The sequence below is a fragment of the Hoplias malabaricus genome, chromosome 8 (assembly GCF_029633855.1).
Source record: "Hoplias malabaricus isolate fHopMal1 chromosome 8, fHopMal1.hap1, whole genome shotgun sequence".
Taxonomy (NCBI): domain Eukaryota; kingdom Metazoa; phylum Chordata; class Actinopteri; order Characiformes; family Erythrinidae; genus Hoplias; species Hoplias malabaricus.
Window position 1 is genome coordinate 39,316,472 of NC_089807.1, and position 16,497 is coordinate 39,332,968.

The window sequence follows — 16,497 nt, forward strand, 5'->3', positions numbered from 1 at the left end:
TTTGGGAACTCAGACCAACTTCTGAAGTTCTGAAAATAAAATGATATCCCATTTCCCTTGCTACAGGATATCAGCTGCTCAAATCCTCTGGGCCTCCATTACAGTGCTTTTCATTTCACAATGCGCCACAAATTCTTTTAGCTCGCAGACTTTTTAATAAATGCCCATGCCAATCACAGATGCTGATTTCTGAACTGTGCATTTCTAACAAAACAGATGGTCCCTCTCCCCCTAAGACCGACGCATCCGTGATTCCAAAAACAATTTTTAATTTTGATTTTTCAGACCACACGACATTTTCCACTTCTCCTCAATCCATCGTAAAGGAACTCTGACCCTGAAAATGTGGCAGCATTTCTGATCCTGTTTATATGTAGTTTCTTCTTCGCATTTTTGGATGCAGCATTTCATAGGAAATGGTTCTGAGAAGAGATTCTGAGCTCAAGCAGTGGGCTTTCCACTACAGAAATATGTCGTTTCATTCATTCATTATCTGTAACCCTTATTCAGTTCAGGGTCACGGTGGGTCCAGAGCCTACCTGGAATCATTGGGCACAAGGCGGAATACACCCTGGAGGGGGCGCCAGTCCTTCACAAGGCAACACACACATTCACTCGCACCTACGGACACTTTTGAGTCGTCAATCCACCTACAAATGTGGGTTTTTGGACCGTGGGAGGAAACCGGAGCACCCGGAGGAAACCCACGTAGACACAGGGAGAACACACCACACTCCTCACAGACAGTCACCCGGAGGAAACCCACACAGACACAGAGAGAACACACCACACTCCTCACAGACAGTCACCCGGAGGAAACCCACACAGACACAGGGAGAACACACCACACTCCTCACAGCCAGTCGCCCGGAGGAAACCCACACAGACACAGGAAGAACACACCACACTCCTCACAGACAGTCACCCGGAGAAAACCCACACAGACACAGGGAGAACACACCAACTCCTCACAGACAGTCACCCGGAGGAAACCCACACAGACACAGGGAGAACACACCACACTCCTCACAGACAGTCACCCGGAGGAAACCCACACAGACACAGGGAGAACACACCACACTCCTCACAGACAGTCACCCGGAGCAGAAATCAAACCCACAACTTCCAGGTCCCTGGAGCTGTGTGACTGCGACACTACCTGCTGCGCCACCGTACCTCCAGATACAGTTTATTAAAGAATGATACACACCTCCCCATCTTTACTTTTAAAATCTCAGAATCTGAGAAGCTATTTTAAAAATCGTTTCAAAGATAAAACTGTTATTAATTATATAAATTAATATATATATAAATTCTCTGTTTCAAAGAAATGTAATATTATCTTTGTCCTGTTCCCAATTAAATATAGGGTTTCAATCACTTGCACATCGTTTAAATTTTGCATAGCATCCCAACATTTCTGAAAAAGGGGTTCGTATGACAGGACGAAAAAAGGCCTGGCTCTCAATTCTTCAGGACGTCATTCTTATAAAAGTAATTTATATAAAAGTCATGTGTGAGCATGTGTGTGTGCATGTATGTGTGTGTGTCGCTGGAATTTTTGGCAACACAAAACACAGAGGAAGGGTCAACATTATGGAGCAATAAAACTAAACTGACTCTTTTTTGGAAACTCAAACTCAATGTGGGAAATTGTTGTAATTACACAGTTCCATAACCGAGAGGAGCAGATTACCTCCTAAAAAGCCCCTCTGTGCATTTGTCTGTTCCTGTAATCAAAAAGGCACACGCTCTTTTCTTTTATTTCAACAGACTACGTTTTTCATCACACTCAGAAAGCCCCGGGTGTGTAAGATCAGCCTGACTTTGGCCTGAGGGAGCAGAACCTGAGCCTTGTTTCTTTAGCTCTGATGCACATTTATATTCCATTTATTAGAATTTGCTCAGAGTAAGACTATACCCTGAGCTTTGACCACAACAGCATGACATGAAGGAGGTTTACTGACTGTACACCGCTTATCAACAGCGCCCTCTAGTGCTCGTGTGGGTCAAAACATTGGGAACATATTTGGGAACACATTTACCTCTGTATTATATTACGGTTGGGCAGCTGTGAAAAGGATGCATGATCTAATTAAATATTATAACAAATCAACCCACAAATAGCACCCAGTCACATTGTGCGTTGTTAGCTTTGTATGCCTGCAGTGTGTTATTTCCTGTACACTGTAAGCATATTAATATTTTGACTATGACAGCCTACATTTACAGGGGTTAGATGATGAAACTGAAACACCTGTCATTGTAGTGTGGGAGGTTTCATGGCTAAACTGGAGCAGCCTGGTGGACAATCTTCATTAACTCCACACTGCACCAGTAAGCCCTTGTGCATCCAATGGTTCAAACACTGTGTCCTGAAGGCGGTGCCGTGTATCAGGACGACAATGCACCAATACACACAGCGAGACTGGTGAAAGACTGGTTTGATGAACATGAAAGTGAAGTTGAACATCTCCCATGGCCTGCACAGTCACCAGATCTAAATATTATTGAGCCACTGTGGGGTGTTTTGGAGGAGCGAGTCAGGAAACGTTTTCCTCCACCAGCATCACGTAGTGACCTGGCCACTATCCTGCAAGAAGAATGGCTTCAAATCCCTCTGACCACTGTGCAGGACTTGTATATGTCATTCCCAAGACGAATTGACGCTGTATTGGCCGCAAAAGGAGTCCCAACACCGTACTAATAAATTATTGTGGTCTAAAACCAGGTGTAGGCGCTCATTTAAAGTGGGGTAGTTCAATTTAGTTTAACGTTTTAAAGAAGAAAATATGGGATTGATGTTGATATAGACTCAGTATCAGTAGTACCATGCCATTACTGTTGAAAGTTAGGCAATTAAACAGACATGAAATTATTGTCTTTACCCTCCACATTCACCATCTCTGCAAAGCAGACAGCTAAACACAATGCTTACCATCCAGTAGGCAGTCAAAATGCAGACACTGCAGGTACTCTCTCTCCCTCATGAAGCCATTGAGTGGAGTGGCCCAGCCTTCAGCCAGCACCTGAACCCACTGCATATCCACCTAGTGGAAGTACAATAAAAATAGTACAACACCACATTCAGCAAACTGTTAACTCTTTGGAACGTCCAACAATAATACTTTTTATTACTGTTTCTATTATCATTATTCATTCATCCATTGTCTGTAACCGCGTATCCTATTCAGGGTCGCGGTGGGTCCGGGGCCTACTCTGAATTACTGGCGCAAGACTATTACCATTATTGCCAAGTAAAATTAAAAAGTAGATAAAGAAGTTTGGTTATGAAATGTATTATTTTAAGAAATGTAAAATAACACAGAGGGTGGCACGGTGGTGCAGTAGGTAGGTTTCGCAGTCACACTGCTCCAGGGACCTGGAGGTTGTAGGTTCGATTCCTGCTCCGGGTGACTGTCTGTGAGGAGTGTGGTGTGTTCTCCCTGTGTCTGCGTGGGTTTCCTCCGGGTGACTGTCTGTGAGGAGTGTGGTGTGTTCTCCCTGTGTCTGTGTGGGTTTCCTCCGGGTGACTGTCTGTGAGGAGTGTGGTGTGTTCTCCCTGTGTCTGCGTGGGTTTCCTCCGGGTGCTCCGGTTTCCTCCCACAGTCCAAAAACACACGCTGGTAGGTGGATTGGCGACTCAAAAGTGTCCGTAGGTGTGAGTGTGTGAGTAAATGTGTCTGTGTTGCCCTGTCAAGGACTGGCGCATTCCCGCCTTGTGCCCAATTATTCCAGGTAGGCTCTGGTCACACCGCGACCCTGAACTGAAACCCTGAACAGTCCAAAAACATGGATAGGTGAATTGGCTTCTGTCTAATAACTGTCCTGGTGTGTGAGTTAATGAGTGTGTGCCCAGATATGGATTGGCGCTATATCCTGGGTTAAACACTAGAGCCTGATGCAGTCCTCCAGGTAGACGGTCGTTCCTGGTGGAGAGTACGCTTTGCGCGTTTGGCTGCCGCTTCTCGCCAGTGTGTGGATTGAACGTTCTGAGCAGTGTGGATTGTAAAGCTTCCTTGGGTGTCTAGAAAGGCGCTATATAAGTGTAAAGATACATACATATAGAAGCGCTTACAGATAATGAATGAATGAATGAATGAAAATAACACAGTCCTCATAAATGACACACACAGAGCCACTGGTACACACAGTGGACCATTTTCACAAACACTCAATGTCAGGTCTCAGTTACTAGACCCGTTAGAACTGTTTTATTATCACAGAAGTACTGGGACAGTAATAAAATTTGCTAAAATAAAAATGAAAGTGTAAATGTCTTGTGAAGAAACAGCGCTTTCTCCTTCCTCAAAATCCACAACGTAAGTGAAATTTAGCAAGGCATCTATCCCCCAAATGCATGCTTCACAGGTGTCAATGTGCTCACTGCGTACATTTGTTTGAAGAAAACGTCTTATTCCAGTAGCAGCTCATTTCCTAATGCTTGTAGGTATTTGCCAATGGACTCAGACACTTTCACTGGATACAAACCAACAAAAACAATCAAGTCATCTAGAAAACAGTTGAATCATCTTAGTCTACAAGTGTATGATGATAAATATCAATTATATTAATTAGCTTTTGCTTGATAATGTTTCAGTTATATCTGCATTTGATCTGTAGCTTTTTCCTTTTTAAAACTGTGTTTGTAGTAAAGGGGCTTTGAAAAGAGAATCTGAAAGGGGTCAGACAGGCAGTGGTTACATCACTCTCCCCATAGGTGGACGCTGCCTTCAAACCTTTAGGAGCTTTCTTTATTTTATTTTACGAGGACTAGGGTCAGACAAGGATGTGCCACTCCTATTTCTTCTAACATTTCCCCAGATTAAGAGGATAAAAGAAAATAAATGTAGGCTTCTAACATACATGTGTTTACTGGTGGGTTCCTCAGGTTCTAAACATTAACTAGGTCTCGCTTTGCCTGTCTGGTACTTTTTGCAGAATCCAGAGTGTGACCAGATTTGTGCACTGAAGGTATCAGACTCTCCGTCAACTTGTGGGCGGAGCGTCTGGGGCTGAGACTACGTGTCTTCCTATCACACTTCTTCTGAGTCACGTGTAGCAGTACTGCTCAGCCAGCACCCAAAAACAGTGCGTCTTCACTTTAAGGCAGATTTGTATAAATATAAACCATGCTTTATATTTTCACGTTGCCTGTCACCAGCCACAGCCACAAGCAACACATTCTGCTCGTTATCTCAACACCCTGACACTCTTCGAGCTGCAGTCTTAGAAAGGAATACGACTAATGGTGGAAAGTCACTGCACTGTTCTTTACTGTGTACCGCAAGTAGATCTGAGCCAATCTACAGCAGCTGATCAAACAAGCACAATATTTACTGTGAAGCATCTTAGAATGTGCTCTAAAAATATGATAAATATTCGTTGAAAAATACCTAATACCGCAAAAGATTAATTATTTATTTAAAAAGTACACAGAATTCACTAATGTGACCAAGGAGCTGTTTGCACAGGAGAGGATATATACACAGTAATCACAAGAGGCCAAGCTGTTTTATGTTTGAAAATGTTACACTAACTGTATAAATTGATTATTACTCTAATTAAAATCAATTTTAAAATCAATGCAGTTAAATTGAAGGAGCCAGGCAGTGTTACAAGGCTTAGTGGTTAGCACGTTCGCCTCTCAGTGCTGGGATCTTGGGTTCAAGTCCCATCTGGGTGGAGTTTCCATGTTCCCCCCGTGTCTGCGTGGGTTTCCTTCGGGTGACTGTCTGTGAGGAGTGTGGTGTGTTCTCTCTGTGTCTGTGTGGGTTTCCTCCAGGTGACTGTCTGTGAGGAGTGTGGTGTGTTCTCTCTGTGTCTGTGTGGGTTTCCTCCGGGTGACTGTCTGTGAGGAGTGTGGTGTGTTCTCCCTGTGTCTGTGTGGGTTTCCTCCGGGTGACTGTCTGTGAGGAGTGTGGTGTGTTCTCCCTGTGTCTGCGTGGGTTTCCTCCGGGTGACTGTCTGTGAGGAGTGTGGTGTGTTCTCCCTGTGTCTGCGTGGGTTTCCTCCGGGTGACTGTCTGTGAGGAGTGTGGTGTGTTCTCCCTGTGTCTGCGTGGGTTTCCTCCGGGTGACTGTCTGTGAGGAGTGTGGTGTGTTCTCCCTGTGTCTGTGTGGGTTTCCTCCGGGGTCTCCGGTTTCCTCCCACAGTCCAAAAACATAGAGGGTAGGTGGTAGAGGCTTCTCTAATAAAAATCTCCTGGTGTGTGAGTGAATGTGAATGAATGTCTGTTTGTCTGAGTGCCCAGATATGGATTGGAGCTCTGTCCTGGGTGAAATCCTAGTGCCCGATGTAGTCCTCCAGGTGGACGGTCGTTCCTGGTCGAGAGTACGCTGTGCGTGTTTTGCTGCCGCTTCTCGCCAGTGTGTGTGTGGATGGAGTGTTCTGAGCGTTTTAAGCAGTGTGGATTGTAAAGCGTCCTTGGGTATCTAGAAAGGCGCTATATAAGTGTACATCACAACACAGTGTTTGTTGTATATTGTGGATTGTTTTGGTACTAAAATCACTAATTAACAATGTTTTTTATGTTGAAATGTCGACAGAAATTAACTTTATTAATAGCTTTTTTGGCACTTCTTTTTGTCTCTTCCACCTCAGAAAATCAAAATATCAAGACGCATATTGTTTATAATGGAACATTCATGTTACATATTTGAAAGACTTATTTGATGCTGAACTCCAATCATATTTTGATGAAAGTGAGTGCAGAGAAATGGTTTTCTACCTTTCCAATCTCTACTGCAGGCAGAGTCTCCGCATCTGCTTTAGACAGGTCCAGCTTATTCTCAGGAACATAGAGCTCCTTCACCTCATACGAAGCGTCAACAGGCACAATGTCCTAAAACAAAGTAAGCAGCGATATCAGGCATTTAGAAAAGCAGCAGCTTAGATAAATACCTGCACTAACAGCATTTGGCAGATGCTCTTATTCTGCCCACAATCAGTTTACAGATCTAGGGGAATGTTGTGTTAGGAGTCTTGCCAATTACTATTATATTATTATTACACTGAACTGCACCAAGTACATAAACACTGTGCTCTCTATAGTACTACTGTGAGCAATGATAGAAACTTCGTCGTTGTTTACAATGACATGATTTGCATAGTGCAAACTTGTCCATTCATTTGCATAGCATTGGGACTGTGGGTGTCATGTGATTTTTTTTTACCTGAGCAAACTAGCTTTACGCATCAAAAAACCTAAGGTAATAACATAGAGGTATATGTCTGCCCCTAGTGGTCACAACCTAGTATTGTCTGAATGGACTACAATAGATCTGCATGTCAAACATACTGTTTATTTATGTTTAATCAGGTCCTGATCATGTTATATTCCGTATGTATATACACTACCATTACAATGTTATGGATTACATTTTATTAAACAAATAATAATATAATAATCAAAACAGTTGGGGTCATAAAGAAACGCCTCCTACTTAAAGTCGGTTTTGAGGGAACATTAAATAGCTCTTACATTAATCAACAACTGCATCCTGAACCTAAAATGTAGCCAGGATGATAGAGTATTGTCCCAGTCTTTTAAAGACTGTGATAGATAGGAGACTTTGTGAGCTCACTCTCTCCTGCAGAAGATCGAGAAGCTGCTGGATGCATTCATTCACGCTGCAGGAGTCTGTCTTCAGCACCAGCTCCGGAGCCTCTGGTTTCTCATATTCAGAGTCGATCCCTGTAAATCCTGCCAGCAAAAACATGAACAGGTGTTAGGTCAGGCATCAACAGACAACTTATTGGACACGGACAGTCTGAGGACTGAGCGGTGTGAGTGGAGAAGACGTGAACATAGCTATAAGCATCAAAGGAACCTGGCTTGTTTAAGGTGGACACATTTTCTAAGTATATACAAAATACATTACCATTTTTAAGAGAATGTGGCTGGACTAATTGTTTAAAACATAAAACAACTTAAATCAAAAGACCCACCATCTCTTCTCCTTGAGATCTGTTTTCCTGTTGATTTTAATTCCAAACTACATGTAAAATATTGTCTTCTGCCCAAGTCCAAGCTTCTCTTTCCTCTTTAACAAACTTACATAAATTATATGTTGGTATCTCAGTAGTCACAGGATAATAATCTCCTAAAACCACAGACTGAATGACATGCCTGCGATTTAAGAGGAAACGTAGGTCTAAGAAATGTAAGGTCTTCCCAAAAGCAGCTCAAAAGGATCATGAAAACCAGCTAGGACCAAATCACAGGCAAGGACATATGGTATTGACATGTAGTGTTGTAAACAAATGATTGCTCAGAAGTCCCGACGTGCTGAAACTGAACCGCAGATTAACAACACACAAGTCATTTCCTCTGGCCCCGTCTTCACTTCACTTCCTTTGTGCTGACTTTTATCACTCTGCATTGACAGCTTTATCTCACTTATCATCCACAGTATGCAAAAATGAGCTGCAAAAACACCCATAAACTGTCCTTACACTTCTGATCATAACAACATTCGATTGTGATGCTGTATAAAGACACAGGAACACTGTTAATCAGACTACTGTTCCAAACCATTGGAATCTGTGATTTTCAGCAACAATAAACGTAAATAAATAATAAATATCACAGATAAAACAACTGTAAGGGATATAGAACGTATTGAGCAGTTGAATAGTGTAGCAATGTTTCACCTCGGATCTCTCCAGCTCTGGCTCTCTTGTAAAGGCCCTTCACATCTCTCTGCTCACACACATCCAATGGGGCATCCACAAACACTTCAAAGAAAGGGAGACCTGCCCCCTCATGGATCTTCCTGGCATTTAGACGATCCTACACCGAGAACAAGCACAGGAAAATATAAGGTTAAACCACTGTTAGTGTTAGGGGATATTCGATATGGTAAAAATAGCATATAATTATAAATTCTGAGGCTGTTTCCTTATCATATGCTAGCTTTCCAGGCTGTCTGCATGCTGGAAACCTGTCTAATATGTTTACAAAACCCCAGGGTCGGTAAATTGCTAAAAAAGTCACAGTGCAATATCCTTGGCTTTCTCTCTCTGTGCTAACAGCAGAGAAATAGCATCTGGGGTTTTTTTAGACAAAGAAGAGAACATTGAAAATCATGAACTTAGATGACATTGACTTATTTTGCTGTTACAGATCGCTTAAAGTCTAAGCACCAGCTCTATGAAAGTGTCAAACAAATAAATACAGTGGAGTTTGAGTTCCTATCTTGTGTTTATTGATCGTCAGAAAACATGTTATTTCTTACTAATTCAAGGAATAAGGTTTAAAAGACCGTTGGTCCCCCCCCACGGTGTTGGGAAACTCTAATAGGCGTCTTGCCTGTGACGTAGATGGTGGACAACAACTCTAGAAGTTGCACTTAATTTAATGCAAAATGACGAAAAGGTGTGTTGTTTTTGGCTGCAATCATTCAATGTACAGTGGGACATCTGTGAACAAATGGCCCAAAGATCCCAAAATATCCAGAAAATGGACTAAATTTGTCCACTTTAAACGGGCACTTTGGAAAGGACCATCCGCTCACTCCGTTATCTGTAGCTCATTTCACTGGCACTTTTCCAACAATATGGGCATGTAAGGACACCAACGAAAGGTGTTCAAGAGCCTCTGTAACATGGAGGTAAACAGGGTAAGGACACTCACTTCGCCTGTTTTAGTTGGTGTTAGTTAACGTTAGCTTGACTCGCTAAACTCGGTGTCTCAGATTATACTCGGCTACGTAGCTGCATTACGGAGGTTTATAGTGTCGGATGAATTCGAGTTCGACTTCGATCACATTTACAAGAATAACGGTACCTCTACATTTGAGTTTAGCTTATTGCTAGGCTATTGTCATGAATAATGTTGGTTATTTAGCTAGATACTGTCATAACAGTCAGTCATAACGGTGTTTTACCGCGGCGTTGTTCAGCTGTTGTCCACCAGTGACGTCACGGTTGCGTTCAAGAATTTCCATAGAGAGCTCGGGTTTTTCCGTCAATTTAATAAAATTGTCAGTTTTAAATCAAATTAAGCTGCTATTTTCATTTTAATTCATACTTATATCTGTCAGTAACTAAAACAATGTGAAATATTCATGAAGGTCTTTTAAGTGGTGCTTAGCCTTTAAGTTTGAACTGACTCTAAATTCGGGAGACTGCTAAGCGCATGAAAGTAAACACAGACTGAAAGTGCTACAAAACGAAACAATTCCAGTTACGAATACTTTTCTGTGTTATTCAAACATTGAATAAAAACTTACAAACAATTTTAACTTCAGCCACATACAAATAACAGTAGTTTTTTTTTTAATCAAACTTACTGTTCCCCCTTTACTGTTCGCAAAGCCTCTTAACATAAACAAACCAGACAAAGCAGCGGTTCCCCAAATTGGTTGATGCTGCCTTTAAACTCACTTTGTAATGAAACATTGGTTGGTTAGAATTCTCGGAATAAAGACAAGGTCAGAAAGCATACCGTCTATCACAATAACAAAACATACCATCAGAATGATAAGATATCCTCATACTGCCAGCCTCTAGATTCATGCAGAACTGATAATCCTGACCCAGTTTAATAACAGGTTCATACTATTAAGACCTTCATAGTTACAGAGGAAGTGCAATGATTGCTGTAGAGTGTAATTTAGCTGTTTTTCTTGGAAAACCTTTGGGAAATCAGGCTCAGCTCAGAATAGCCCAGAGCAGTCTGTGCTTCACTCTCATGGTCGCTTGCCTTTTATCGTGCTTTTGTCTTGACAGATACCAAATTAGCACTCATCCATTTACTCTCACATTTTCTCCCATCTCTTTCTCTCACGGTCCCACATGCAGCACACATATGTATTTCATTGGTAACAGAACAACAACAGTTACTTCCACTTATTCGGATAAAATGGAATGTCTTTTTGTCTTTTCGAAAACAACTGCAGTTGCCCAATGGAGAAAAATTAATGTTGCCAAAACCAATACATTACACCATACATATTGATTATAATTTCACTGAAGTGTTGAGAGATACGAAATGAATATAAAATGTCTGGGGACATGACTTTAGGGGCCTATGGGTTTAAGAATTTCCTCTAAATCCATCCTTAATCTTAACCTTAAGGTCAGTCACTTAAAAGATTAAAAAACAATGAGAGATAGAGCAGTTTAGGAAGTCATTTGTAAACCATTTTGTTTAGGTGTCCTTGTTTTTTCATTACATCTTATTCTGAAAATGCATGGACATAAATCTGGGTGCTCACAATCACACCCCCGCAGTCTCACCCTGCTGTACGGGGAGATGAAGCTGGCGATGCACACGAGGCCAGCGTCAGCGAACAGCTTGGCCACCTCAGCTATGCGCCGTATGTTCTCCTCACGGTCCTCTGGACTGAAGCCCAGGTTTTTGTTCAGACCCTGTCTGATGTTGTCTCCATCCAGCGTGTAGCAGGGAATACCATGGCAAACCAAGTGCTCCTCCAGGGCCATGCTCACCGTCGTCTTTCCTGCACCAGACAAACCTGAACACACACGGAAAGACAGACAGTTCTGCAATAACAGGATTGAATGAGGCCCACGTCTCACCTACGAAAAGAGCTAGATAATGTGTTATAGATGCTAATGGATCTGATGAATTTGAATATTTCTCCATATTAATAATTTGCTACCATGCTACCATGGAAATTCAGGCTGCTTATAGACTGTTTCTAAAATGTCATTATGCATTTGCTAAAATAAACAGCATAAAAGTCCCCACGTTTGCAGTCCACAAGGGGATCTGCTGTACCTGTAAGCCATACAGTGCATCCACGGAAACCTCCTCTTGTGCCAACCGCCTGTCCACGTTTGTTTCTGCTCACATGATGAGCTTGATAGGTGACATTAGTAGCTCTTTGCATCCCCTAGGAAAGACACAATCATTAAAATATTTTGTATAATAAGGGTTAACACTGCTCTCCACGTGACTGGCTGAGGGGTCATTCCTGACCCCGGCAAGCGCATCTAGTTATAAATCCCTAACTTTACTTTAGTCTGTAACTGCCAAATAACTTATACGAAAAAAACATACTCAAAGCTTTTACATATTTTCCAACATGTAAAGAAGGCAACAGTAACAAATTAATTCATTGTCTATAAGTTCAGGGTCACGGTGGGTCGAGAACACACCCGGAATCACTGGGCGTAAGGCAGGAACACACCCTGGTGGGGGTGCCAGTCTTTCGCTTGGCAATACACACTAACATTCACAACTATGGACACTTTTAAATACCCAGTCCATCTAGCAATGTGGACACAGGGAGAACACACCAAACTCCACTCAGACAGCCACCCAGAGTAGGGCTTGAACACACAACCCCCGGACTGTGTGACTGCAACACCACCTTTTAAAAAGTAAACCACGCAATAATTGCAGTACTTCTATATATTGTCTTACAATGAACCTTTTAAAACTATTCTTCTCTTGCTATTATGAAAGTTTTGATTACTCCCTTAACCTCTTAAAGATCCCTAAGGGAAAATCAAGTTATTTTACTTTGTTCACATGTCCTTGTTTAACTAGAATTGGTCAGTCTATTAAATGTTTAGTGTCATAGCTGAACACACCTAAACTACAGTGTTCCAAAGAGCTGCATACCTTTCGAGCTGCAGGTGAGCTGTGGAGGGGTGGTTGGAGATAGAGGAGGGGACTATATACATATACAATAATTCACGCATACTGAAAGAAGGTGGTGTAGTTACACTGAAGCCACTTTAAAACAAAATGCCAAGCCCCTTTTAAATAAATTTGCCTAGCCACTCAAAAATGTGATCCAAATCCAGACACTCCACCACAACGCGGCCCAGCCCGTTGGCAAAGATGCAACCCAGACCTTTGACAACAACACAGCCCAGACAGTTGGCAAAAACCCAACACAACGCAACAACACCAACCCAGCCCCTCACAACGACACTCACTCACAGCCCAGCCCCTCACAACAACACCAGCCCAGCCCCTCACAACGACACCAGCCCAGCCCCTCAAAACGACACCAGCCCAGCCCCTCACAACGACACTAACCCAGCCCCTCACAACGACACTAACCCAGCCCCTCACAACGACACTAACCCAGCCCCTCACAACGACACTAACCCAGCCCCTCACAACGACACTAACCCAGCCCCTCACAACGACACTAACCCAGCCCCTCACAACGACACTAACCCAGCCCCTCACAACGACACTAACCCAGCCCCTCACAACGACACCAACCCAGCCCCTCAAAACGACACCAGCCCAGCCCCTCACAACGACACTAACCCAGCCCCTCACAACGACACTAACCCAGCCCCTCACAACGACACTAACCCAGCCCCTCACAACGACACTAGCCCAGCCCCTCACAACGACACCAGCCCAGCCCCTCACAACAACACCAGCCCAGCCCCTCAAAACGACACCAGCCCAGCCCCTCACAACGACACTAACCCAGCCCCTCACAACGACACTAACCCAGCCCCTCACAACGACACTAACCCAGCCCCTCACAACGACACTAACCCAGCCCCTCACAACGACACTAACCCAGCCCCTCACAACGACACTAACCCAGCCCCTCACAACGACACTAACCCAGCCCCTCACAACGACACTAACCCAGCCCCTCACAACGACACTAACCCAGCCCCTCACAACGACACTAACCCAGCCCCTCACAACGACACTAACCCAGCCCCTCACAACGACACTAACCCAGCCCCTCACAACGACACTAACCCAGCCCCTCACAACGACACTAACCCAGCCCCTCACAACGACACTAACCCAGCCCCTCACAACGACACTAACCCAGCCCCTCACAACGACACTAACCCAGCCCCTCACAACGACACCAACCCAGCTCACTTAACAATAATGCAGCCCATTACCTTTAGTGGTGAGCCCTGGAGGGTTATTTGTTTGAAGACCATACACGTAATTGCATTTTTTAAGAATGGTAAGCAAACACACGTTTAACACAAAACTGCAGCTGACGTTTACCAGAATAATGTAGGTATAAATTATAAGGTTTGTGGAGACTACAACTCTCCTGTGAGGAGCAGTAAACAATAAACACCCTCTGAAAATCACAGAAGTTAAAGGTTTAGAACAAGAGAAATAATGTATCTATGTTGGTGCTAGGTCCGCTGTGGGAAGGTAATATTAAAGTCCATGTGCAGTTTTGTGGGGTTTACCGTTGGGCTGTAATTTACAATAACAAATTCGACAACTTACTGTACTCGAGGCTGAAGTTATCCGCCGTCGTCTCATTACAATGTTTCCTTCCACCTTAAATAGTGCACCATTTAAGGTGGAACGTAAAATTCAAATAACGTTAAGAAGCCAGCTTCAGGCTTTTCTCATAACGGCTACTCACCCAGCTCTCAGGCGCGTTACTGAGCTTCTGCTTCTTGTGGGAGTTTCCCGAAGTCTCCATGTTTGTTAAGGTTATTTATTGTAGTATGAAATGTGTGAAGGGCTAAAACGAGCAGTTAAAACACACCGTGGACCCCCGGCTCGGTTATGAATGGATGGTGGAAACAGGAGCCTTGGGTTCTGCGTCACAGGAAAACACAGGAGTCTCATCTTTAGTACTGCCACCTAGCGACTGAGACACTGGGCTGGAGGCTGCTCATATTTACGAGGGGCCTTTAATAATTGTTATTAAGTAAAACACATACGATTTATTTTTTCTACGTAATCACCCTAAGCTTCTATATATTATGTCATACATTCTATGTGAAATTATCATTTTTGATAGCATCAGACAATCATTTTCAGTGGATTTGGGCTGTAAATAGCTGTCCTGGAATCCACAATTACACACGGTGTGATGCTCTAGTTTACTTTACAGAGTTGTGTTTGTCAGAATGGTTTAGATTTTGGACCGATTAGCTGATTTTTTTATCTAGACAGGGCATCCAGTCAGACCAAAGATCGTTTACACATATCAGGGTTCAGTAGCAACACTTGTTAAATAAGTGAGTGAGTGAGTAAGAAAGTGAGTGAGTTACAAGTCAGTTTCATGAGATGCTTTGCATACAAAAAATAAATGAAAATGTAGGGCATGGGCTTTTTGAATAATTACTGTGATCACATTTATATTATTCATTCATTATCTGTAAGCACTTATCCAGTTCAGGGTTGCGGTGGGTCCAGAGCCTACCTGGAATCATTGGGCGCAAGGTGGGAATTCACAGGGCAACACAGGGCAACACAGACACCCACACACATTCACTCACACCTACGGACACTTTTTGAGTCGCCAATCCACCTACCAACGTATGTTTTTGGACTGTGGGAGGAAACCGGAGCACCCGGAGGAAACCCACGTGGACACAGGGAGAACACACCACACTCCTCACAGACAGTCACCCGGAGGAAACCCATGCAGACACGGGGAGAACACACAAACTCCTCACAGACAGTCACCCGGAGGAAACCCACGCATACACAGGGAGAACACACCACACTCCTCACAGACAGTCACCCGGAGGAAACCCACACAGACACAGGGAGAACACATCACACTCCTCACAGACAGTCACTCGGAAGAAACCCACGCAGACACTGGGAGAACACACCACACTCCTCACAGACAGTCACCCGGAGGAAACCCACGCAGACACAGGGAGAACACACCACACTCCTCACAGACAGTCACCCGGAGGAAACCCACGCAGACACAGGGAGAACACACCACACTCCTCACAGACAGTCACCCAGAGGAAACCCACGCGGACACAGGGAGAACACACCACACTCCTCACAGACAGTCACCCAGAGCGGGAATCAAACCCACAACCTCCAGGTCCCTGGAGCTGTGTGACTGCGACACACTACCTGCTGCGCCACCATGCTGCCACATTTATATAATATTCAATTATTTTAATTATGTGCAGGTCCTAGATTTTAATGACCACTGATGCAATAGTGGCAAGAACAATTCCCTCACACACACTTAAATGCAGAATACATTTTACATTAGGCAATAGACCATAGAGATATTTCCATAAGCAACTGAAATTTACAAGAATTAAGTAAAAATGACTCTGGCTCTGGGGTGCATTGGAAGTGATCCACTTATTGAGATAAGCAGGTGTAGCATGGTAATTTCTGATCTGGCACATGGCGGTGGTCTGTGTGGTGGGTGGGGTCCTGGTGTCGGGCCTGGAGGAACAGCATCGGAACCAAATGGCAGCAATGGTCTGTGTAGTGGGTGGTGTCCTGGTGTAGGGCCTGGAGAAGCTGTGGAGAAGTCTGGTGTTTTAGGGACTGAATCAAGCAGGTTATAAAGTCCTATTCTGTGCATCTGAATTATGTCCACTGGCCTGGCCACTAAAGACCAGAATCCTGCTTGACTGTCTCTCAGACTCTCAGAAAGACCTGGAGCTCTGGGGAGAGTTTGTTGGCAGGAATCAAAGGTCTGCTATGGACCAACAAAAGCTGAACATTGCCTTGTTTTTGAGTAGAACTGATGTTCTGTGACAGGTTGAAGTTTACAGTAAACCGTAGACCAT

General features: G+C 43.7%; 1 protein-coding gene across 1 annotated transcript in view; it reads right to left on the minus strand.

The window, feature by feature from the left end:
- Positions 1-14,525, minus strand: part of papss1 (3'-phosphoadenosine 5'-phosphosulfate synthase 1) — a 34,458-nt gene extending 19,933 nt beyond the window's left edge. Inside the window, exons 1-7 of the mRNA XM_066678949.1 lie at positions 14,355-14,525; positions 11,747-11,861; positions 11,245-11,480; positions 8,656-8,794; positions 7,587-7,705; positions 6,731-6,844; positions 2,939-3,050 (exon numbers count right to left, since the gene is read on the minus strand). Coding sequence (XP_066535046.1) covers positions 2,939-3,050; positions 6,731-6,844; positions 7,587-7,705; positions 8,656-8,794; positions 11,245-11,480; positions 11,747-11,861; positions 14,355-14,414 — 895 coding nt within the window. The 5' untranslated portion in view covers positions 14,415-14,525. The remainder of the gene's footprint in view (positions 1-2,938; positions 3,051-6,730; positions 6,845-7,586; positions 7,706-8,655; positions 8,795-11,244; positions 11,481-11,746; positions 11,862-14,354) is intronic.
- Between the last annotated feature and the right edge of the window lie 1,972 nt (positions 14,526-16,497).